The 22,757-nt window shown below is 38.4% G+C and overlaps 3 protein-coding genes across 5 annotated transcripts; 1 reads left to right on the top strand and 2 right to left on the bottom strand.

Moving 5' to 3' along the window:
* Nucleotides 1-4,785: 4,785 nt before the first annotated feature.
* Nucleotides 4,786-22,709, bottom strand: LOC136284335 (uncharacterized). Of its 2 annotated transcripts, none has more exons than XM_066174536.1 (10): nt 22,416-22,709; nt 21,113-21,379; nt 18,600-18,726; nt 17,887-18,048; nt 16,689-16,751; nt 15,816-16,301; nt 9,448-9,529; nt 7,377-7,429; nt 7,098-7,233; nt 4,786-6,253 (listed from the first exon to the last, which is right to left on the bottom strand). In XM_066174536.1, exons 2-10 carry the CDS (start codon nt 21,364-21,366, stop codon nt 6,000-6,002), a joined length of 1,617 nt encoding a protein of 538 aa, XP_066030633.1. In that variant the 5' UTR covers nt 21,367-21,379; nt 22,416-22,709; the 3' UTR covers nt 4,786-5,999. The 2 variants fall into 2 exon arrangements, with proteins under 2 accessions (XP_066030633.1, XP_066030632.1); XM_066174535.1 differs by having other exon boundaries at nt 4,787-6,253; nt 17,887-18,051; nt 22,416-22,708.
* LOC136277021 (uncharacterized) lies at nt 9,618-13,476 on the top strand. The gene is made up of 2 exons (XM_066158620.1): nt 9,618-10,810; nt 11,418-13,476. The coding sequence occupies exons 1-2, from the start codon at nt 10,478-10,480 to the stop codon at nt 13,365-13,367; spliced, it is 2,283 nt and encodes a 760-aa protein (XP_066014717.1). The 5' UTR covers nt 9,618-10,477; the 3' UTR covers nt 13,368-13,476.
* LOC131786975 (P2X purinoceptor 7-like) lies at nt 12,039-14,778 on the bottom strand. Of its 2 annotated transcripts, none has more exons than XM_066158622.1 (3): nt 14,281-14,778; nt 13,965-14,091; nt 12,039-12,178 (listed from the first exon to the last, which is right to left on the bottom strand). In XM_066158622.1, exons 1-3 carry the CDS (start codon nt 14,507-14,509, stop codon nt 12,151-12,153), a joined length of 384 nt encoding a protein of 127 aa, XP_066014719.1. In that variant the 5' UTR covers nt 14,510-14,778; the 3' UTR covers nt 12,039-12,150. The 2 variants fall into 2 exon arrangements, with proteins under 2 accessions (XP_066014719.1, XP_066014718.1); XM_066158621.1 differs by lacking the exon at nt 12,039-12,178 and adding an exon at nt 13,503-13,883.
* Nucleotides 22,710-22,757: the final 48 nt, after the last annotated feature.

Raw genomic sequence — 22,757 nt, 5'->3', positions numbered from 1 at the left:
TTCTGACTTGTATTGGGCAAGACGCTCTTGAAATATATGATGGCCTGGCATTCGACAATGACGACCAAAGGAAAGACATTGACCTCGTTATTCAAAAACTCGAAGAGTTTTGCGTTGGCACCACCAATGAAATCTACCAACGCTACGTATTCAACAAACGAGATCAAGGAGTCGGCGAATCCATCGGTACGTACGTCGCTTCACTGCGTTCACTTGCGAAAACATGTAATTATGGCGCTCTTTCTGATAATCTGATTAGAGATCGTACGGTTGTGGGTATTCTGGATAAAGGAATCCGAAACAAGCTTCTTCAAGAAAGTAAGCTAACCCTTTAAAGGTGCATTGATATTTGTTGGGCAAACGAGTGTACGAAGCAGCAGTTGCAAACAATGGATGGGTGTCTGGAAAGCTAAGACCTAAGACCTAAGACCCTGGTTTTTTTAGGGGAAATCATCAAATTTCAGCTTCCTTTACCTTTAAGTGGTAAAATCAATAAAATAAATGCACTCACACTTAAAAAATAACAATTTAGTTGTGTTTCTTTTCCGGTATGGCTAGGCTATGGTTTGGCTATGGTTGCCCGAGGAAAAAACAACGGACAACCCAGCCAAAAGTAGGAAATAAATTAATCATAAACTGCACCCGACTTACATGACGATTTTGTAATGTCAATGTCCGATAGTGTGAAGTTGATAATGATTAATTTGCCACAGCTAAGCATTTCCCTGTGTTCTAGATATATGTCAATTTTACAAAACATTGCCCGGTACGAAAATGTTAGAGACAAACAAAAAGTTGTATGTCTGGTGGGGATCAAGATCAAAGACGCCATTTTGAATATGCCATAACTCAAACCCAGACTTCCGCGAAAACCAATGATCCGTTTTAACACAGATGCCACCTGTAAAATTGATATACTCAGAAGCGTCTCAACGGCATCATATGTACAACTATTTCATTCACACAAAACTATGTCCAATGAATAAAGTAGTTGAGCTGTGTTCTTTTTTTAATTATGTTCTTTAATCCGGCTTAATTTTTAAATCTTTATGCGCATTCAAATTCGGCACTTGAGTCAAGATGTCTGAAAACTCAAAAAAAGTAAAACATCACATATTAGTATCACTATCCTTAATAAACTAAGAGTAAAGTGCCTGTACAGTTCGAGCCACGCTTATTTTGTGCAGCAGAAAGTAAAGGCAAAGTTAACATATAATTAAGAGCACCATGAAGACAAAAATGGATCAGCCAGAAGAGGTCCATGTTGTTGATAGGAAGAAACCGAAAGTTGATCAGAGAAATGCTAAGGGCGATCCATGAAGAGGAGAAGGAAAAATGTCCAGCGTGGGGAAAAACGTGTGACAAATGTGGCGCAAAAAATAACTCTGCTGTAGTTTTGGTAAACAGCGACCGCCGCTGAATTGAAAGAAATCTAAAGACAAGCCTTGGGATCAACATCCAAAATCGAAAGTAAATATGGTTTGTCAGGACGAAGAAAGCGACAGTGATGACTACTGTTTAGTGGTCGAAACCATTAATTCTGTCTACCAGAAAGAGTCTCCGAAGAAGATTTTCGCTACTATGGTGTTAAAGGAAACTTCAGTAAAATTCCAACTTGATAGCGGGGCAACTGTGAACATCTTACCAGTTGAACTCTACCAACAAGTCCAAAGGGATCCGGAACTGAAGTAATTGAAGAAAACAGGAACTACCCTGGTTATGTTTAACAACTCCGAGCTGAAACCTTTGAGAACTGTCGAGTTCCAGACACGCAACCCCAAGAATGATGAATGTTACTTAATAGAGTACAAAATGGTATCAAAGGGATTCAAGGCACTTCTGGGTGCTCAAGCTGTACAGCAGTTCCGCCTTATGTCAGTCAATATTGACAACATCATGTCTGTATCTGGTGACTCTTCCGATATTTCAAGTGTACTTGTAGACTACAAAGATGTCTTCAAAGGAGAGGACAGGCTAGAATAGATGCTGCACCTGACTTTAGACAAGACTGTGTTGCCTGTGATTTTGCCTGTGAGGAAGGTAACTCTTGCTGTCAAGGAGACTCTTAAGAAAGAAATTGACTGCCTTGTAAGTCAAGGAATTCTCAAGCCAGTTGATATTGCGACGGACTGGGTGTCATCAATGGTAGTTGTAATGAAGAGTAATGGGAAAATACGCCATTGTATAGATCCCAAGCCTCTGAACCAGGCCCTCAAGCGCAACCATTATCCGCTGCCTTTTATTGACAACTTGTTACCAGAGTTGTCCAAAGCGAAAGTCTTTAGCGTAGTAGACACTAAGAACGGTTTTTGGTATGTCCAGTTGGACACTGAGAGGAGCTTCCTCACAACCTTTGGCACCCCATGGGGCCGATACCGTTGGACCAGAATGCCATTCGGTATTTCACCTGCGACAGAAGAGTTTCAACGACGCTTCGACACTGCCTTGGGAGGACTTCAGGGCATTGTACCTATCTTCGATGACATCTTGGTCTTCGGAGTTGGAGAAACCAAAGCAGAAGCCATCGAAAAGCATGGCCAGCGACTCCTAGCTCTGTTAGAACGATGCAGCAACAAAGGAATCAAACTAAACAAAGAGAAATGCAAATTCCACCTGTCTGAATTATCGTTTATGGGCCATGTCATATCTGAAGACGGCTTGAAGGCTGATCCAGCCAAGATCTAAGGAGTTCAAGAGATGCCTACCCCACAGAATAAGCATGATGTGAAGAGACTCCTTGGTATGCTAAATTATCTCCAGAAGTTTGCTCCAAATCTTTCTGAAGTCACCGTCCCGATGAGAGAGCTCCTTAGAGAGGAAAACCATTTCCTGGGGGATCAAGAATTTCAAGGTCGAAGTTTTGAGAGGGTCAAACAACTCATCTCAGAATCTCCTGTATTAAAGTACTTTGATCCCAAGGCAGTCACTGAACTCCAGCGTGATGCATCAGACATGGGTCTGGGTGCATGCCTCATTCAATAGGGTCAGCCAGTTGGATACGCATCAAGGGCCATGACCAAAGCAGAAGTTAACTACGCACAAATTGAAAAAGAACTTCTCGCTATTGTATTTGGACTTGAACGATTCGAACAGTATGTCGAAGGAAAACCAGTCAAGATCGAAACAGATCATAGGCCTCCGAAACGTCTGCAACGTATGATGCTGCGACTCCGAAAGTATGATCTCAAAGTCATGTATAAGAAGGGATCTGAGATGTATCTTGCAGATACGCTAAGCAGAGCATTTGTCCAATCGTCCAATTCAGAGGATTCTAGAGGAGATGTAGAGAAGGATACGGAGAGTATCAACATGGTTCAGTACCTTCCGGTGTCTGAGACGACACAGAGTATCATTCGCCCAGCTACAGAAGCAGACCCAGTCATGAAAGAACTGAAGACCTCCAAAAGAGAGGGTTGGCCAGAAGATAAAGACCGCCTTCCAGTAGAAGTCAGAGATTACTTCCCGTTTCGAGAAGAAATGACACACCAGAATGGATTGGTTTTTAAAGGTGAGCGGTTAGTTGTACCTGAAAGTGCCAGAGAAGAGATGAAGGCTAAGATTCATGCTAGCCATATAGGCATTCAGGGCTGTCTACGCAGAGCACGAGAAGTGCTGTACTGGCCAGGAATGAACAAAGACATCGAGAACTGCATCGCCCAACGTGTTGTCTGTAACAACCAGCCAGTGGAACAAACCAAAGAACCAATTATCTGTCATGAGATACCAAATCAGATCGTGGGAGAAGATTGCAGTAGACCTGTTTGAGCTAAATGGTAGAGACTACATGATCACTCTTGATTACTTCTCTAGCTTCTTTGAAGTCGATAGTCTCACTACCAAGACAGCTGATGAAGTCATCAGGAAGCTCAAAGCTCATCTAGCCAGACATAGCATACCAGGCCAACTTGTATCCGACAACGGATAGCCATTTGCGTTAGACCAGTGAGTTTGCTCGCACTTACAGCTTTGAACACGTGACAAGCTCCCCTACATATGCCCAGTCAAATGGGAAAGGAGAAAACACCGTCAAGACTGCTAAGTCTCTCCTCGAGAAGGCAGCCAAGTCCAGACGGGACCCATATCTAGCCCTGCTAGATAGGGGAAACACCCCAACAGAAACCCTCAACTCTTCACCAGCTCAGCGTCTGTTCGGGAGAAGAACCAAGACTCTTCTATCCACCTCTAACCAGCTACTGAAGCCAAAAATCCGAAAAATGTTGAGGAGAAGTTAGACTAACGAAGTCTTAGCAGTCTATTTATTAGAACAGAGGTTCTAAGGAACTGAATGAGTTACACCCAGGAGACAGAGTCCGCATTCAGTCGCAACGCTCTCAGCTAGGAAAGAAAAAGGAGTGGACTCCTGCAAAAGTTGAAGGAAAAGTTGACATCCGATCGTACCAGGTCCGAACAGAGGATGAACGAGTGTACAGAAGAAACAGGAGACATCTTAGGCGCACACATGAAGCCGTGTGCGACAGAAAGTCTGATGCCACCCTTACGAGCCGAGCCTGGCCGTCCAAATCACTCAAATAACGAAGTACCGAGGAAAAGTGCCACTCCCAGTGCAGGCGAGAGTCAGGAAGTACACCCCAAAGTTCCAGTGCAGAAATCACCAGTGAAACATCAAGAACCAGCTTCACTATCCCCACGGGTAGTGACGACACGGAGGGGACGAGTAGTCAAACCCCCGGCGCGTTTTGCGGACTACTAGTCATGAACAGTGTGCGGTCGAAAGTCAACGGACAGAACTAATCATAAACAGTGCGCGGTCAAGTGTAAACGAACAGTACTAGTCGCTTCTTTAGTTAATTCTATCTTTATTTTTCAGGAGAGTCGAAGCAAATAATTTTTATCGCAAGAAGGGGAGATGTGACAATATGGATGTGATCGTTTATTCATTCCGGTCTTATGTTACGTCACTAATGCCATGGTAATGCCAGGGCAATGCCATGGTAATGCCGTGGTAATGCAAACTATAGAGTCGAAGCAAATAATTTTTATCGCAAGAAGGGGAGATGTAACAATATGGATGTGATCGTTAATTCATTTCCGGTCTATGTTACGTCACTAATGCCATGGTAATGCCATGGTAATGCCATGGTAATGCAAACTATCGCATGCATAGCATGCATATGTTTGTTAACAATGTGACCAGGATTTAACTGCAATATAATTTAGGTATGAACTTGAAACCTGATTGGATATTAGGAAAATTCAGGTGCTGTTATTTTGATGACTACAGGTGTACTTGAAAAAAACTTATCTAGACAAAACATCTTGAGACTTGAATGAAAGTGAACATCGCAGTAATGTGCACTACTTAGGCAGTAGTGAAAATAAGGCTTGACAAAAAAACAAAACAAAAAAACAAAAATTCAGGCCGTACAGGCCTTATTTTCACTACTGCCTAAGTAGTGCACATTACTGCGAGGTTCACTTTCATTCACGTCTTTATCCGCAGTTCAAGTATATGACTTTCATATATTCTTAACCATTTATTCATCACTTCACGGGTTTATTTAGAACCAACTTCATGACCAGCTCCCAGTTGGCTTGTTAGCTCAGTTGGTAGAGCGCTGCACCGGTATCGCAGAGGTCATGGGTTCAAATCCCGTACAGGCCTGAATTTCACTTTCATTCACGTCTTTATCCGCAGTTCAAGTATATGACTTTCATATATTCTTAACCACATCTTAAGACTGAGACTTAAGAGTCAACACTTGTAAAAAAACACTGTAAAAATCAAGCTAATTTCACGAAAGTTTGCTGTCTCTGATAAAGTCAAACTGATGATATTCTACAATCTACAATTTGTGATCCTTTTGTCATTTTTTATGAATCTCAAAATAATTATTTCCTTTCTGATGAGGTCCAATATTTGTGGCCTAGATATGTAAAAACTATATTGTTGAGATATGTTATCTCTATCACAAAGCGATAAAATTCCTATTTAAAAACAACTTGACGTCAATGCTATTCATAATACATAGACATCGCTTTTAAATATGTCCCGGTGCAGCTTCTGGTAGACGGAAAGCATTTAAGTCATCAGATCCAGTTGATACACTTTGCAACCCACTGCAGAGACCTTCCACGGCGGCATTTCTGTATTTTTCATTTCCCAAAACTTCTTTCACTAGCTCCTTCACCTTGTTTTTGTATGTAAACTCTAAATCCTTTGCTAAAATCACAAATCCTTCCTTTTTGCTGACTTTATGTATTGAAACTGTTACTTCACCATCAGTTTGACTGACTGTGATAATGAAAACAACAGATAATTATCACTGTAATATACCTACACTTTCACTCAACAAAACGAGCACTGTGATTGGTTGATTCTTGGTCACGTACCCCTGATCAAATTCAAATGTATCCCGACTGAGATACAATTGTGCAGTTGTTGCCTTCGGGTCCTGACGTTTCTCTCTACTTCGTCTCGGGGAAACATCAGGACTCTCGGGAAAACAAAACGAACTGTTCCCCTCGGGACCATATATTAAGTGTCTTATGGTTCATATCACTCCAAAAGATCAGATGCAAAAATTAAATTAACAGCATCAACAATCATGACCTCAAGTGAGGAGAGGGACTTGAAAAATGTATTTACAAGATGTATCCCGCTTTGCACAACTTTCTGTGACAACTTTTTCCTACAACGACCTCACTCTTGTTATTATGCACTAAATCTAAAAATCATGAGCGTCGTGTCCTGATCCGCTAAAGGACTATGAGGGAACTGCCGCCTTGTGCTTTACCTCAATGTAATGTGATAGCTTACATTCGCTATAAAATTTCTCGCGCTTGGTATCTGGCGCACTGGCTTAAATAAAACTCTAGTATACTAACCAGTAGGATGCTGACTGAGAAATCCAAAACTCCTACGTAATCACAACTACCGACGGAAATTGGGTTTGATTTTTTCTGTCATTCACAGTTTCGTTCGTCACGTTTTCACATTTTTCCTAAATAAAAACGTCTTTCATCCTTGAAAGGTTTCTTTGCCTTGCTGACACAATGTCGTGAAAAAATTGACACAGTACCCTAACTGCAGAAGTCAAGATACCGAATAAGAGAAATAATACACATAACAAACTTACTTGGATTACGACCAAACAAGGTGAAAGGGTTTATTACTGTAAGTTCAACTGCTTTTTTACCAAGAAAATCAGCGAAATATGATGCAACATCATATGGCAGCGGATAAAGGAGATTAACTGTGAATTCTATCTGTTCCTAGGGGAAAAAAATGAATAAAAGAAAAAATTGAACATTAATAGACTTAACCATCATTGTTAACCATCATACACTTCATTAAAATAATACAAAATAGTAATGAGAAGGATCATAATATGATAACAATTTAAGTCTAACATTACCTCTGTGTATGCCCAAGCAGGACTCATAAACACACGAAGATGCTTATATGAATCTATACATGGCACAAAAAAATTATAGAGAAACTATTTAGATAAAGATTAATGTAAAATACATCATTTTGTGAGAACCGTTTTAGGGCAAAGAATTAATAATCATTGACCAAAGTGGAGGTATCTATCCATCATTTTCATCCACAAAGCATTTAATAATTGTTTTAGTATAAACCAAAGAGAAACCAAAAAATTAGTCTATCTCTGTCAGTATATAGAAAATGGTCGGAAAGTAAATTTTTGAGGCGCTATTTGATCTCTTCGGTTTCTCGAAAGGTTGATGCTGCTTGTCAATCATCTCCGAGCCAGTCAATCAGCACGCATGAAAAGCTCTATTTACCAATGTGGTATATACTAAGAAAGGATAACAAGTAAAGGTTTGTCACACTTAAAAGTACGTGTCAAAAAAAAAAACCAGAAAACAAATGCATAGTGTAATCTCACACCAAAGCTTGTAAATTAGCGTCAGCAAGTCAATTGTGTGAGCGAGCTACATAATCCCATTTTGCAAACTTACGGGGTGTAGTTATGTCCTTGTCAATTCTTTCTACCTCAAGAAGGTGTTCTCGGAATTGGTCACTTAATCGTCATCCTGTTTCACCAATGTATAACTTTTTGCAATAAGTGCAAGTTATGATTTAGATGACATTGGCGGAGGTGCACGTGAAGTGATTAGTAATCTTAATGGATCTCCTGGGTCTTGACATTTTCTCTACGTTATGGTTGAAAGGACACGCTTTATATCGTGCGCGAGAGCCTTTGAAAAAAAAAAAAGTTGCCTATGTTTTTGTCGCGTTTGAATCAAATTAGTGAAGGTCGGGAAGAGATATCGCCAGTCTCTGAATCATTTTGAAGTAATGTACAGTTTTTAAGAAAATGTGCCGTTTGTAGTGCTGACTGTCGGTCAATTTGTTGGGCGCGGTGATGGCCCGCTTGAACGAAAGAAACAGGATAGCCACGTTTACCGAAGACCTGACACGTTGCCTCTGATTTGTCGCAAAAATCAGATTCGTTTCTACATAAAAGACTGAGAAACTGCTAAAACAGAATGGAATTCTTGACATTTATTATCTATTAAAAAGGTAAATTGAAAGCATCCCTATCATTCTAAAAAAGCTAGCTACGACACAAAATTAATATGAGCTAATCAAAAGAGTAATCATCCTTGTATCGAGTAATTGACAATGAAGTTGCACCACGCCAACAAGCCCTACAGTGTTGCGAATAGGTTGGCGATGAGCTGCTTGTTCAATCGCGGCCTGAAACTCATCGGACAAAATTCTTGCGGCTGAGAGCACTCGTAATGACTAGTTTAGCGCTCTTGCAATACTCTCTCAGATCGTAGGTTGATTTAAATGAACATTGTCTATGTTGGTTCGATGTCTTGCTAAAAGTTTGAAACGGGTTGCATTTACAGTGACATTTCACTTTTGAAGGATTGGTAACGTAAGTAAATACACCATAATGGTGTTTCGATAGATTGGTACCTTCAGCGATTTGTAAAAATATGCTTTTTGGGTATTCTTACCAGTGATAAAAAAATCACGCGACTTGACATACTATTTTGGGCGACTTGACTTATTATTTCGGGCGACATTACTAAAATTTTGGGTGACATGACTCGGGTTCCGGGTGACTTCATCGTTTACCAAAACATCATGTTTTCTGGGAAAATGGAAGTGAACCAAGCTCTTTCATTTTCTTGTGTTAATGATATTAAAATTAAAGATTTTCATTTTGTTTCACAAATTACAGTAAGCGACATCAATTCGTGAACATTAACTTTTAATGAAAACCAAAGATAGCAAATATAATAGCTAGCTGTCTTTGTAAGGGTGCTTATACGTGTACAGTTTCCTCTGCGTTTTGCAACTTAAAAATAAGTAATTTCACCACAGATAAAACCATAGGTTCGTGGAGGTTACATCATGCTCACCTTTAGAAAATCCCCAATCATTTGCACACTCTTTGAAAAAACAGGCTGATGTACATAAGCCTTTGCAACTTTTTAAATACTTACCGTGAGACTTATACACCCTATAATTGGTCGATGAGTCAACACCCAATACGTCATCTGTACTTGAGTCAAATCCAGAGTCTGTCTACACAATTGAAGAAAGATCAATTGAACTTAAGTATGAAATAGATCAAAAAAACTTTGGAGATATCTTACTTAAAGGAGAACTGAAGTCCAAATTCATGTAATTTTTTTCACCGTGTATCGTACATTTATGTATGATGGAACAAATTTCCGTCATTTTTTTTCCCTCTAACGACAGTTTTCATCCAGAAAACGAAGGGTTTTTAGTGATAATTGGCTCGACATTTGACTGTGGTACGTCGGCTCAGAACACGAATGTCAGCGGTTCTTTTTGTAGCGTGTGACGTAGGTTATGGGGATGAAGGTAAACACAGCAAGAAACAGGCAAGTTGAATTCAGAACTGCGGCTTGCTCGTGGGAAAGAATTTGTGGTTTTCCAGGAGTAAAGATTGTGCAAGGTGAAGCAAAAAATGATTCAATCGCCTCTCATATAAGAAAATTGGTCTTCTGTCCAGGGATTGTGTAAGAGAAAAATATTTTGGCTTTCGTAACCCTGTGTCTCTGAAACGTAGTTACGTGTCCAGATCATGTGCGGCGCATCTTTTATACTTGGATTGACCTCGATGTTTTCGGAATAGGGTCTCCACTTTAATTTTTCTTACATACTGGTAATTTAAGATATTTCATCTTCCATTCTGTTTCCCATATTTTGTTATTTACCTTTTTTAACATTAGTTTGCAACGCGTTTGTAGTCTGGATTTTGCAATGGCATGTACGATAACGCACGCTGTTAACAATGTCGCAAGAAGTCCAAAACGAAATAAAATTTTGAAATTCGTGTTGAACTTTGGTTTATAAGTTTTCTATAATGGGTTAAATTCTTGGCTTACGCAAGAAAGGATGTACAAATACGGAAGCCCGAGTTGTTTGAGTTTATTCTTCTATCTGTTCTTGGCGGTTGAGTAGCCCTCGTTGCTATATTTACTTCGATTACTTTCGAGCTAAAAAATGGTATACTGCGCGGCGTTCGATTGTAACAACGACTCGAGGTACACAACTGGTATATCCTACCATTGCTTTCCGAGGGATGAAGCTCTACGATCACAGTGGCTGGCAAAGATCTCACGAGCGGATCTGGTCGTTTCGAAAAACTCCAGGCTGTGCTCAGAACATTTTACACCTGACTGCTACGAACGAGACTTGAAAGCAGAAATTCTTGGTTTGAAACCCAGATCTACGCTAAAACCAGGTGCAATACCCACGGTTTTTTCGCATCGGAGACCATCAAAAAGACCTCGACTTTCATCGGAGAAACGTTCAGAAGAGAAAGTCAGAAAAGAAGTAAGTGAATCGCGAATTACTCTCTTGTATCTGGGTTGGGTTGTTGCAAAGCTTGGGTTGTTGCAAACTCTTGAAGCTGCTCATCATTTATGCATGAAAAGTATTTCTTCTCCTTAAGCAAAACAATATCCTGCCATGGAATTCCTTCTAGTTTCATGTTTTTTTTTTCTGAGTCATCTTTGTACTTCATCTCTCCTGAAAATGTTTGACCAGTAGGTAAACAAAATTAAATTGTTTCAGAATAAAGTGATTATTCTTTAATTCTAGGAACATTATACCTGTCCCTTGTTAACTAGCAGGTGAATAAAATTAGTACAAATAGACTATATGTAAGTTGTGGATATTATTCTTTAAATAATGAATTCTTTTAACCTTCTTTACCTCTATGTGAATAAAAACTTAATACAACTGGAAATTCTAAGTTAAAACCAGTGCAGGCTTTCAACCAAAGGAGGGCAGGGTCAGGTGTTATATTTTCCAAGAAAATCCCATTGAATCATTGTGTAACCATATAGTAGCATAGTTTATCCCTCATACCCACATTTTTCATTCTCTCAAAGGGTCACTAACCCATACCATAACAGAGTTAATATTTTTTCTGTTATAGTATATAGCCTCTATCACTGCACAACCTAGTTGTGGAATCGAAGAACATGCAGCTTCAGCTTTAGAACAGCCTGCACCTGTTGATGTAGTGAATTGTGGAGCAAGTACATCAACCTCAGACAGCCCATCATATCCATTCCCACATGATTTAGGGCCTAAAAGCACGTTGGTTGAGTCACAAGCAGTGCAAGTGAATTTGCCAAACAAGGGTGTGGATTTTGGGATCCAAGTCAATCTTCGTGGTCTTCATTTAATGATGAAATCTACTGACACCCAAGTCGAGGTTGATGTTTCAGAAAGCAGCACCCAGACTGAAGAGGTATTCCTTCCTGAAATTGAAGATAACAAGGGAGAAGCAACTGAAGCTGCTGCTTCCCCAGAAGTCTCTCCAAGAAAAGATGGCATCTACCTTCCCACAAAACAGGAAGATTCAGATGATTCGAACTTGTCAGGATCAGACAACGAACACCAAGGGGAAACAAAATGCGAAAAGCCACAGGATGATACCAAATACATTGTATTTAAACAAGAGCTATTTAAATTGTTTAAGTACTGTCCTGAGTGTGGTGCAGTTGTGATTAAGAGGAACCAATCCACACAAGGAAGCCAACTATTTGTCACCCTAGAATGTATGAATAATCATAAGTACTCCTGGCAAAGCCAGCCAATGCTTGAGGGGATGGCAGCTGGAAATTTGTTGCTGTCATCATCTATTTTGCTCAGTGGCTCTACCTTTACAAAAGTAGCATCTTTGGCAGATATCTTAAATTTGAAAATTTTCAGTGAGAAAACATTTTATAATATTCAAAACAAGTACTTATTACCCGTAATCAATGAGTTCTGGCTTAAAGAACAAAATTCCACTTTTTCTGAGGTAGGGGGGCGAGATCTGTGGCTTTCAGGGGATGGGCGTTGTGACAGTCCTGGCCATAATGCAAAATATGGGACATATACCATGATTGATCAGAAAACTGATAAGATTGTTGACTTCAAGGTTGTTCAGGTCAGTGAAGTAAATAATAGCAATGCCATGGAAAGAGAGGGTTTTAAACGCTGTATGGAAAACATCTATGAAAAAGGGGGGAAAATTATGGTTGTTGCAACTGACCGTCATGTGGGCATTAGGGCTGACATGAAAAGAAATTTCCCTGAAGTTGATCATCAATTTGATGTGTGGCACCTTTCCAAGAGTATAACTAAAAAGTTAACTGAAAAAGCAAAGAAGAGAGAATGTGCTGATCTCTCTCTCTGGATCAGATCCATCTCAAACCACCTTTGGTGGTGTGCCAAAACATGTGGGGGAGACAAGGAGATGTTGAGAGAGAAGTGGATATCCATTGTCTATCACACTGCCAATATCCACTCCTGGGATTCAGCTGACCTGTATGAGGAATGTGCCCACCAACCAATCCCTCCAGCTATCGCAAGAACTAAAAGGTGGCTTAGGCCTGGCTCCTCTGCTCATAATGCATTGAAGGAGGTTGTATTCGATAAAAATCTGTTGAAGGACATTCAGCAACTAACACTAAGTTGTCATACTGGCAATTTAGAGGTGTACCATAGTGTGCAGACCAAATATGCACCCAAACGGCAGCACTTCTCTTATAATGGCATGGTTGCTCGAACTCAGTTGGCAGCCCTAGACCATAATGCCAACACTGGTAGACAACAAGCCACTGTATCCAGGGGTGCCAACCAAGGGGAGCTGCAATATAAGGTGGTGTTTCCGAAAAATACAAAAGAATGGGTGGCGAAGCCCATATTTGAGAAGACAACCAATTATCATCTCAAGCCAATGCTTAATGCCATTGTAGAGAGAAAATGCTTAAAACCACAAGAGAGGAGTGCAACAGTCACAGCACCACACATTCCTGTAAACATTGCCAGCAAACCCCGCCCTCCTAAAGCAGATGTCATTGCTAATCATACTTCGAGATTTTTGAATAATTAAATACAACAACTTTGTCAATAACACAATCAAATGAAAATAAAAGCAATCATCGTAGCAAAAAGCAATCAAAGTTAGGTTTGAGGTTTATTTCATTCAGGCCACGCAGCTATCCCTGGCAATGTGGATAATTGAATAACTGCAGTAGGGATGACATTCGTTTGGCTCTGCATGGCTTTTGACTGAATCACTATGCAGAAATGTGTTAGTAATTCATATCCTCGATAAGTAATTGTATATTTCACGCAAATTTTAGAAAGAAACCGTAACATAAGGAAAGAAGAGCCTCTGGTGTTATACACGCAAAGGATATGTTACTAATCATTATTAAAGGACATTACGGATAAAGTTCAAAGTTCCAGATCTGCTTCTCGAAACCCCACGTAATTACCACTCTCTTCTGGAAATGTTTTACGTATGGCCGTGACGACGCATGCTGGCACGATTCTCCGCCGGTTTTTTCCTAATACCCCATGTGCCCACCAAGTAAATTGTCTGTAGGCTGCCAAACGCCAAGTTCTAGAGAACAAGAGGAGATAAAGTCACAAAAGCGATTGACTTAATTACGCGTACAAAATAAGAAAGAAAAAGACAGTTTACCTGTTGACGATAGGGTCGGGAATTGGATTGAGCCGCGCATTGTGGATTGCAACCAATGCCGTGCTCAAAACATCCGTGTCCAGGCATACAATACCAAATTTCGGATGTTCTGTTATACATCTAACACCTATCAAGAAGAAAAAAGTCTTAACATTTTATTTCCCTCACTGTTTCAATAATTTTCATCCATCAGACCTTGTAATTGCAATTACAACTAAGATCGAGTTTGCAATTGTCCACCTTTTGTCACTCTTAGCAAAGAAGCGGTCGCTTCAAACAAAATACTCGTGAGAATAATCACATAATAAGTACAAACCTGAATTGTCGAACTTTTGATTAAGCTCCTCTAGTTCTTGGCAGCAGTAACATTCATTTGCCACCGGCATAAGCGCACAAGCGCCGCACAAACACCATTCGGTGTTTCCCATCCTCGAAGTATTGTCTTCTTCGTGGGCTTCTACCTCCTGTCCTACACTCTCTTCCTGAGGTGGTTCTTCTCCAGGCTGATATACTGGTTCGAACTGAAATAGTTCTATTCCGCTCATAACGAAGGGTCGACGAAGACGCAATTTGTATTAAAACTTAGCTGAACGATAACACGTTCTAAAGTGATCCCCATAACATACGTCACAGGCTCATTTGGAAGACCGCTGATTTAAAATTGGTGCCCACGGTTTGAAAGCCGAAACAGCGCGAAAATACAAACTTTAAAGAAATATTTCTCCAAGGTAAGACACATTTAGCACAAATAACGCTTGAAATCGAGAATTTCGTCACTTTGGCTATCGAAAGAAATTAACTCAATTTTTGGCTTCAGTTCTCCTTTAAGTATGTTCATGAAAACATTCCGCAAACACCTTAACCTGCTTTTTTTATTAACAGTTATAAGTTCGCTTAAGACTACACTTCAATATCAAATGCTAAGCAGGCAAGTACGGGTGTGAGCTTTTTTCAGTTTCTTTACCATTTTTCTTTATGATGATATATACTTGAAACATACATCAGGGTTTTTATAAAGATATTTGAGGAAAGTGTCCAGTTGCAAAAAGGCCACTGTGATGGCATGTGAAACAGAGGTAATTAAGTATTGAAAGAGATTTTCCCCACTATATGGGCCTGAAAGGCTCTGAATAATTTTGAAATTAAAAGGCCAAACTGGTACGTTTTAATCCCTGCTGAACATTTTGATTCCTTGTATTTCAGCTTCTATAATTCAAAATTTTTGTTACTTGAAATTTTGCACTTAGATTTATGCAAGTTATTGTAAGTTAAGTTGCTATGGACACTGAGTTTCAATTGTCATTTAAAAAGAAATGACTCTTAAAATGGGTTGCCAAATATTTCATATTCTGTGCATACAGGCATGAACTCAAAATAAATTTGCAAACTTTTTTACACATAATGGAAGAAGAATTGAAATATTGAAAGAAATGGCTATGGCCAACAAATTGCTTAGCACATTTCAGGAAATGTGTATAAACTTATACAAGACATTAAATCAAATTGTCTTTTGTTAAGAATACTCAGTATGGTATGCATACAAAGTGTTTCTTAAACAGTAGTGTACTGTGTAGGTATCGAGTACAAATAAAGTAGCAATCAATTAAGTTATGCAGGTGTGTTGGGTATTGATGATGGCACTGCAAATCATGATATGTTTAATTTGTAATTTCAGCAATAAAATCTCCTTACATCTTCAAAAGTGGAAAATTGGGCCCAGAAAATCTTATTTCCACTAAGAAGGCAGCAATTAACCCACAATTAATCTTGTCATCTTTGACACAGAGATATAGGTACATTTTGTACAGTTAATGTATTATATTGTAACAGTTATGTATCATGATACAATACCTGCCACTGAACACTTGATTCTCCTGGGGGCATCTTCAAAGGAACTCTTCCTGCTCTTTGTTCCAACACTCCCTGAGAACTTCCTGCTGTTGCCTGTGATGGAATACCTTGTGGAACCACAATTTGATACTGTCCTTGCACAGAACCTTCAGGTGGCTGACTCTGCTTCAAATGTTCTATTGTTAGTTGTGGTAGTTGGCCTGGACTCACAGTTCTTCGCATTGAGGTTTGTGTTGCTGGAAAATACACAAGCTGTATTGGAGCTGAAGCTGGAGCTGAAGCTGGAGCTGGAGCTGGAATTGTTACTTTAGTCCCTTGATTTTGAAGTGCAGCCTGATTTATTGCAAGACCATAGTTCCCCTTTTTACGCTTTACTAGGGGTGAAACAACTGGCTGTACCATAGGTAATCCCTGCTGTGCATCTTGATCATTCTTTCTTTCTTTGAGCATACTTTTTTTATTTGAACACAATGTGAACATTGGTATCTGCAAAGATGTTGATAGATGTTTGAAATCTTCCCCCTCTCTACATGAATCCAGAGATATAACCTATTGGTCTATACTATAAATTATGGAACCTAGTTTTTTCCACTTGGATTTCTGACCTGTGTACTTCACACTTGGGCTAAAAATCCAAGCAGAAAAAACTTGGTCTTTAAATTAATTTGCACTAAGGACCTCAAAATCGGATATCACCTACTTTTCAATAAAAATAACCTAATCTTTGAAAATATTCTATTTTTGCAGCTAGCTACTATTTGTAGTAATGCAAATGAATTGCTGCCTTCACCAAGGTGGAGTACCACAGTTATTATTAAGGGCAGATCTACCAGCAAACATACTTTCATTGTCACTTTTTTAAAAATTTATTACCTGCTGACTTGACCATTCATCAGTTGGCTCTTGTAATGCTTTTGACAAATCATCAGCTGTCATCTGTAAAAGATACACCCATTGTAAATAATTTAGCAGCATAAAATAATGTTGTGTCTTCTTAATGTGAAAAACAATTCCTTTGAGAGTGATCCTTAAAATTAAACATGCAAACAATCGAAGTGTATTCTTGATGACTGTGAAATAAAATCTGTGTTACTCACAATGGAGTAAAAGTAACATTACACCAGCTGCTATATTACTAAGGAGGCAATTACAATGGAAGCCTCTATAAGTGGGTTCCCGCAAGGTACAAAAAAAAGTTATTTGTAACCAGAGCTGATGGCTTCTGAGAATGGCTTTGGGTATATGTTAACCAAAAAACTGCAGGATGCATGTAATTACTAGCCTTTATAGGTCTGGGCTGATAATAAGTGATAGGAAAAGGGCTACTGATAGGAGTTATCAAGTCAACAAGAAGTAATTATTGATGGGCCGATTTAAGATATAATTATGACCCCTTTTGAGGCCGTGATGATGGTGAAACAAACAATGCAATAAGGCACTTCTCGAAGAAAAACAAAAAAAACAACACTTGTTGTAACATGATTGTAACATGATTAAACACTGTAAAAGGTTAAGTTTACTTTGATTTGAGCAAGAGTTTTGATGTTCAGATCTACTTAAGACCTTACCTTGACCACTACTATCCAAACATTTTTCATTATTGTAGTGAAAGTAATTTAAGTAATACAGGTCTACTAGTCCACTGACTTTCTCACATAAACTTTTTCCACTGTAATTTTCACCAACCCCAGTTGAGATGTATAAAACTGAATTTCCTCAAATTGTCTTTTGTTAAGAATACTCAGTATGGTATGCATACAAAGTGTTTATTAAACAGTAGTGTACTGTGTACGTGTCAAGTACTAATAGAGTAGCAATCAATTAAGTTATACAGGTGTGTTGGGTATTGATGATGGCACTGCAAGTCATGTTACGTTTAATTTGTAATTTCAGCAATAAAATCTCCTTACATCTTCAAAAGTGGAAAATTGGGCCTAGAAAATCTTATTTCCACTAAGGAGGCAGCAATTAACCCACAATTAATCTTGCCATCTTTCACACAGGGCTACAGGTACATTTTGTACAGTTAATGTATTATATTGTATCACAGTTATGTATCATGATATAATACCTGCCACTGAACACTTGATTCTCCTGGGGGCATTTCCAAAGGAACTCTTCCTGCTCTTTGTACCAACACTCCCTGGGAACTTCCTGCTGTTGCTGGAGATGGCATATCTTGTGGAACTACAATTTCATGCTGTCCTTGTGCAGGACCTTCAGGTGGTTGATTCTGCTGCAAATGTAAAAGTGTTGGAAATGGTAGTTGGCCTGGACTGACAGTTCTTTGCATTGAGGTTTGTGCTCTCAGTAATAACTTCTCCTTACATCTTCAAAAGAGGAAAATTGGGCTCTCTTAATGTGGAAAATAATTCCTTTAAGAGTGGTCTGTAAAACCTAGCAAGCAAACGCTTAATGTGTATTCTTGATGACTGTGAAATAAAATCTGTATCACTCACAATAAAGTGAAAGTAACATTAAACCAACAGCTATGTTATTGAGGAGAAAATTACAATGGAAGCCTTTATAAGTAGGTTCCTACAGGGTATAAAAGTTATTTGTAACCAGAGCTGGCAGTTTCCAATAATGCCTTTGCTCTTACAGGCCTGGGTTAATTATAAGTAATAGAAACAGGGTTACTGATTAGAGTTGTTTAGTTAACTTGACCACTTCTATCCAAAAATTTTTCATTATTGTTAGTAGTGAAAGTAATTTAGGTAATACAGGTCTACTAGTCCACTGACTTTTTTTACATAAACTTTTCCCGCTATAATTTTCTCAAACCTGGGTTAGGATGTATAAAGCTGAATTTCCTTTTATCGTTCTTTTAATAAACATTCCATTCCAAATTCTCGGCGAACCATGAAACTCAAGCCTTTGATGATTGTCAACTGCAGAAGCACACCAGAAACTGGATATAGAGATGAATAAAATTTATGGTTAAAATTGAAATTAAAATCATGTTAATTCATTAAAAATACACAAAAAACATATATTCACAGTACATGTTTACATACAGTCAGATAATATATTTTGTATTAACATTTAAACTCTTGCATAAGAGACCTCCTTTTGTCTGCTGTCAGTTAAATAGAGATCAGAACTTTATTGTTTCTTTTAAAACATTTATGAGGGGGGACATTGAAGGATCCTAAACACCATAATACTACTAAAAGAATTCAGCCAATATCACAAGGAAAAAAAACGATGAATACTGCAATACTCTGATACACTGTTGTAGCCTGATGTATAGAGCAAAATTAATGACAAGGAAATGGCAAGTAAGAATTTGTAAATGAATGCTATGTATGTTAGGTTGTTTTCAATTCAGGCAAAATCAACAAAATAAGCAACATCCATTTAGGTGTTGGCTAATAAACAACAAAAAATCATGAATGGATTAGACAACTGTCAAGTTGTTCAAAGTTGTTTTTCAGCCTATTTACAAAACAATTGGAAACAAGAAAAGGTTTGGAAAACGGTGGAGGACTTGAAGGATAATTTTTAATACCATCCATAATGCTTTTAAAAAAAACTGCACCTGCAGGCTAGAAGAAAACCGAAATTCGAGATTAAAATTACCACATATTGCAAAAAAATTGTCCAATACCATAGACCCTAATGTCTCCCTCCTTAATATGGAACAAAATATTAGTTGGATGACATGAAATATTCTTAATGTACATGTAAAAAGGAGAGACTGACATACATACATACATACAGAAGAGTGAAGCGATTCACAAAACAGGCTTGTCGGGAAAATGTAGTTGCATCCTTTTTTCCTCTTAAAATATTTATTCCGCTCTGCTTCAAGGTATTGAGCACTGTTCTACGCAAAAATCGACTTACAGACTCCCTACATATATGTATATATATATAAAGTGTTTGACTTTCATAAAACAGTGCTCAATACATAGGAGTAGAGCAATGTATATATTGTGGGAGGAAAAAGACAAATCAACTATAAGTTCATCCCTACATGCCTGTTTTGTGGTTGCCCACTCATCAGTAATATATATATTACGTAAAGACAAAATATATTTTTGTTTGATAAGAATACATTAAATTACAGTATACATGTACATGGAAAAAATGTTGTTTGAAAACTTCCCCCCTTTTTTCATAGGAACAAAAGAAAAGTCTGTTTAAATTAATTTCAACAGTGTAACACATCAAAATATTCAACAGCTAACTTATGATTAAGAAAAATCAAGTTGGTGGTGTAGGTAAATCCATAGCCCCCAATCAAACAGAAACTTTTAATCAGCTACACCTTTAAATTGTTTTTGACCTCTTTGTCTGATGAGCATCAACAGCTAGCAGAGCTCTCAACTCTCACAAACTAAGCACGACACAAACCCAAACAAATTCAATCTTATGCTCTCATGCTGTAACTATTCTTTCTTGTGGATTTAAGGTTTCTGATTACCAATAAAATGTGGATTTTAAGATAGCAAACCACTGCTTTAGTAAAGTACCTAAAAAGTATAGAATTGATTATCCTTCTAAATACAATTTACACCAATTTTTCTAGTTTCGACGAATCACAGCTTTCTCTTGTCAATCTAGGTATCTTCTATACAAACCATATCTTAGGTTAATAAAATGTTCTTTATGCAAGGTGGAGGAGAAGTTTAAGTTTGCTCTTTCTTTTTGGATTTCTGAAATCTTACTGAAGTGGTAAATTTATGTCATACTGACAATTGACTAAAGTTTGCCAATGAATGGGGGATTGCGACACCCTTCACCATCCTTTGCCTGATGAATATCAAATTAACTGAAAAGATAGTACCCTTCTATGTACCTTCACCCAAAAAGAAACCAAGCTCTTTAACCAGTCTACTCAGCTAAGAAAACATATCATCTCTGCTCCAAATCAAGCTGCTAGAATGATGCTTATTGGAGCAGTCATCAAGGGTATACTGAAATAAAAGCTAGGCTACCAACTCTCTCAATACAAATAAAAACAAACCTCACTCTTAATATGTACACCTGAGACTTGGAAAAGGCAGCCCTTTTAGCCCATGCCTTCCTGCACAGACTATTACAGGAAGAATCCTGACCCCATACTTAACCTTTTAACTCCCAGAAGTCACTAACATAACTACTCCATAAAATCTCCACACTTTCCAGCAAACAGTTAATAAGAATACTCAAACTCATCAGGTAGAAGTTGTTACCTCAATCTTTCACCAAATTCTTGTCACTAATTTACAAGGAATTGTGTGGCAGCAAGAGGAGAGAATTAACAATCAGATCCCAGGAGTTAAAGGGTTAATATCATCAATCATGCATACCTCTGATCTTTTAAGTATGGAAAATGGGAAATTATTTCTCTCCTCACATCCTCTTCTGTCATCTCCTTAGTAAATAGCACATTGTCGTTAAACTGTCCTTTCTCTTTCTTCCTTAGGGCTTTCTGCGCTGAGAAGTTTGGCAAATAAACCATCCCATGGCTTTTGTCAACATCAGAGGATAGCAGCACAACAACACTTTTCCCTTGCTTACTTCCAGAGTTTGATTGTGTCACTTTTGACAGACTGGCCTCCATACTCACACTAATTCTGGTTGAAAGATGGATATCAAAAATATGATAAAAATTTAAGGCAGTGTTAGTTTAGTGTTAATTTTAAGTATTTAATTAGCATTTGCATATATAAGAGGTTTGGTTCAACTGCTCCACTGCTGAACCAAATTAACAACAAAAGATACCTTAAAATTTATCCTTTAATTTGACTCCTTACTGACTAGCTTCTAATTTCAGAAAAAATTTCCACACAGCCTCATACTACTGTAAAACAAATCTGTTTTCCTGATGGCAATGAATTGTTTTTTTCATCATTTTCTCTATCCAAGAACTGAATGCATAATGTAGTATGGAGCTGTGTGAAAAATTTTATCCTAATTTCTCCCCACAACATCAGTCCAGAATCAAACATTAAGGTTATGAGAAAAAAAGAAAAGATCACCAACGAAAGAAGCTGTTCTGTTGAAAAAATCATCCTTGCCTCCTTCCACCTCAGGAAATGTATAGAGAACAGTATGGAGAATACGCAAACTGATGTTAAGGTGTAAAGGGTTTACACGCATATTTATTATTACGCTTTGTTTCATCCGCTGCCGAGCCTAACGATCCACTAAATGTAGAAACCTGAAACCTATAGATTATGTGTAGATTATTCCTCGTCATTTTATCCACTGCAGGGCCAAACAAGCCAAACGAGCCACTAGATATATGCTCCTTCAAAAGTGGCCATGTATTTTGTAGTTGCTTCTAAGATTACGACAGTATTAGACGAGGTTGCGAGACAAGTAACGTCAACAGAAGGAATTACAACTTAGAGAAATTTGTAGACAGAGATAGGAAGAGTACGGAGGATAGAAAATCGAACAGTCCGCACATTCGATTCTACCTCGGTGATATGTGTACATTTACAGACACGAAGCAAAAAAGAAAAAGATCCATCTCTCTCTCACTGTAACTTTCCGCAAACAACAAAAGTAACATTTTTATTTGAAAGGATATTTCAATAAGATCACAAAAAAACTATAAAAATTGGCAGCTTAAATGTTTGAGTGTGCAAGGGTTTACATACTAACCTCTTCTCAGAAACTTGAGGAACACACAACGAGGATTACGAAAATTATGCTCTTTGGTTGGAACCGTAGACGATTCACAAGCTTCTCTGCGAAATTAACCCTCCTCTATGGAAGAGACATAGCTCACGCATCCCCTCATTGGGAATGTCTAGAAGTCACGGTTGAATAAGGAACTGATAACGGAAACCCTTGTAAGGAATACAGCTAAGAACCTGCGCACACGCAAAAACGGAACTGGCTTTTCGCACAGATCATTCAGTCTGAAGATAAAAAAAGCAAGACATTGAAAGCAAAATTTTTCTCTCGAAGGTTTTTTGCTTAGCATATGTAAAAAAAAAACCA

This window comes from Pocillopora verrucosa, chromosome 11, assembly GCF_036669915.1.
Source record: "Pocillopora verrucosa isolate sample1 chromosome 11, ASM3666991v2, whole genome shotgun sequence".
Taxonomy (NCBI): Eukaryota; Metazoa; Cnidaria; class Anthozoa; order Scleractinia; family Pocilloporidae; genus Pocillopora; species Pocillopora verrucosa.
The sequence above is the reverse complement of the archived record's forward strand: the minus strand, read 5'-3'. Positions and strand labels throughout refer to the sequence as shown.

Coding starts and splice junctions, on each gene's coding strand:
- LOC131786975 (XM_066158621.1), bottom strand. CDS start 14,509: ATGAGCGGAATAGAACTATTTCAGTTCGAACCAGTATATCAGCCTGGA. Junction 14,092..14,280: donor TCAAAAGTTCGACAATTCAG/GTTTGTACTTAT, acceptor TCTTCTTGATAG/GTGTTAGATGTATAACAGAA. Junction 13,884..13,964: donor CCCGACCCTATCGTCAACAG/GTAAACTGTCTT, acceptor CTTGTTCTCTAG/AACTTGGCGTTTGGCAGCCT.
- LOC136277021 (XM_066158620.1), top strand. CDS start 10,478: ATGGTATACTGCGCGGCGTTCGATTGTAACAACGACTCGAGGTACACA. Junction 10,811..11,417: donor AAGAGAAAGTCAGAAAAGAA/GTAAGTGAATCG, acceptor TTTCTGTTATAG/TATATAGCCTCTATCACTGC.
- LOC136284335 (XM_066174535.1), bottom strand. CDS start 21,366: ATGGAGGCCAGTCTGTCAAAAGTGACACAATCAAACTCTGGAAGTAAG. Junction 18,727..21,112: donor CCATACTTAAAAGATCAGAG/GTATGCATGATT, acceptor CTCTATATCCAG/TTTCTGGTGTGCTTCTGCAG. Junction 7,430..9,447: donor TAGGGTGTATAAGTCTCACG/GTAAGTATTTAA, acceptor TGCCATGTATAG/ATTCATATAAGCATCTTCGT.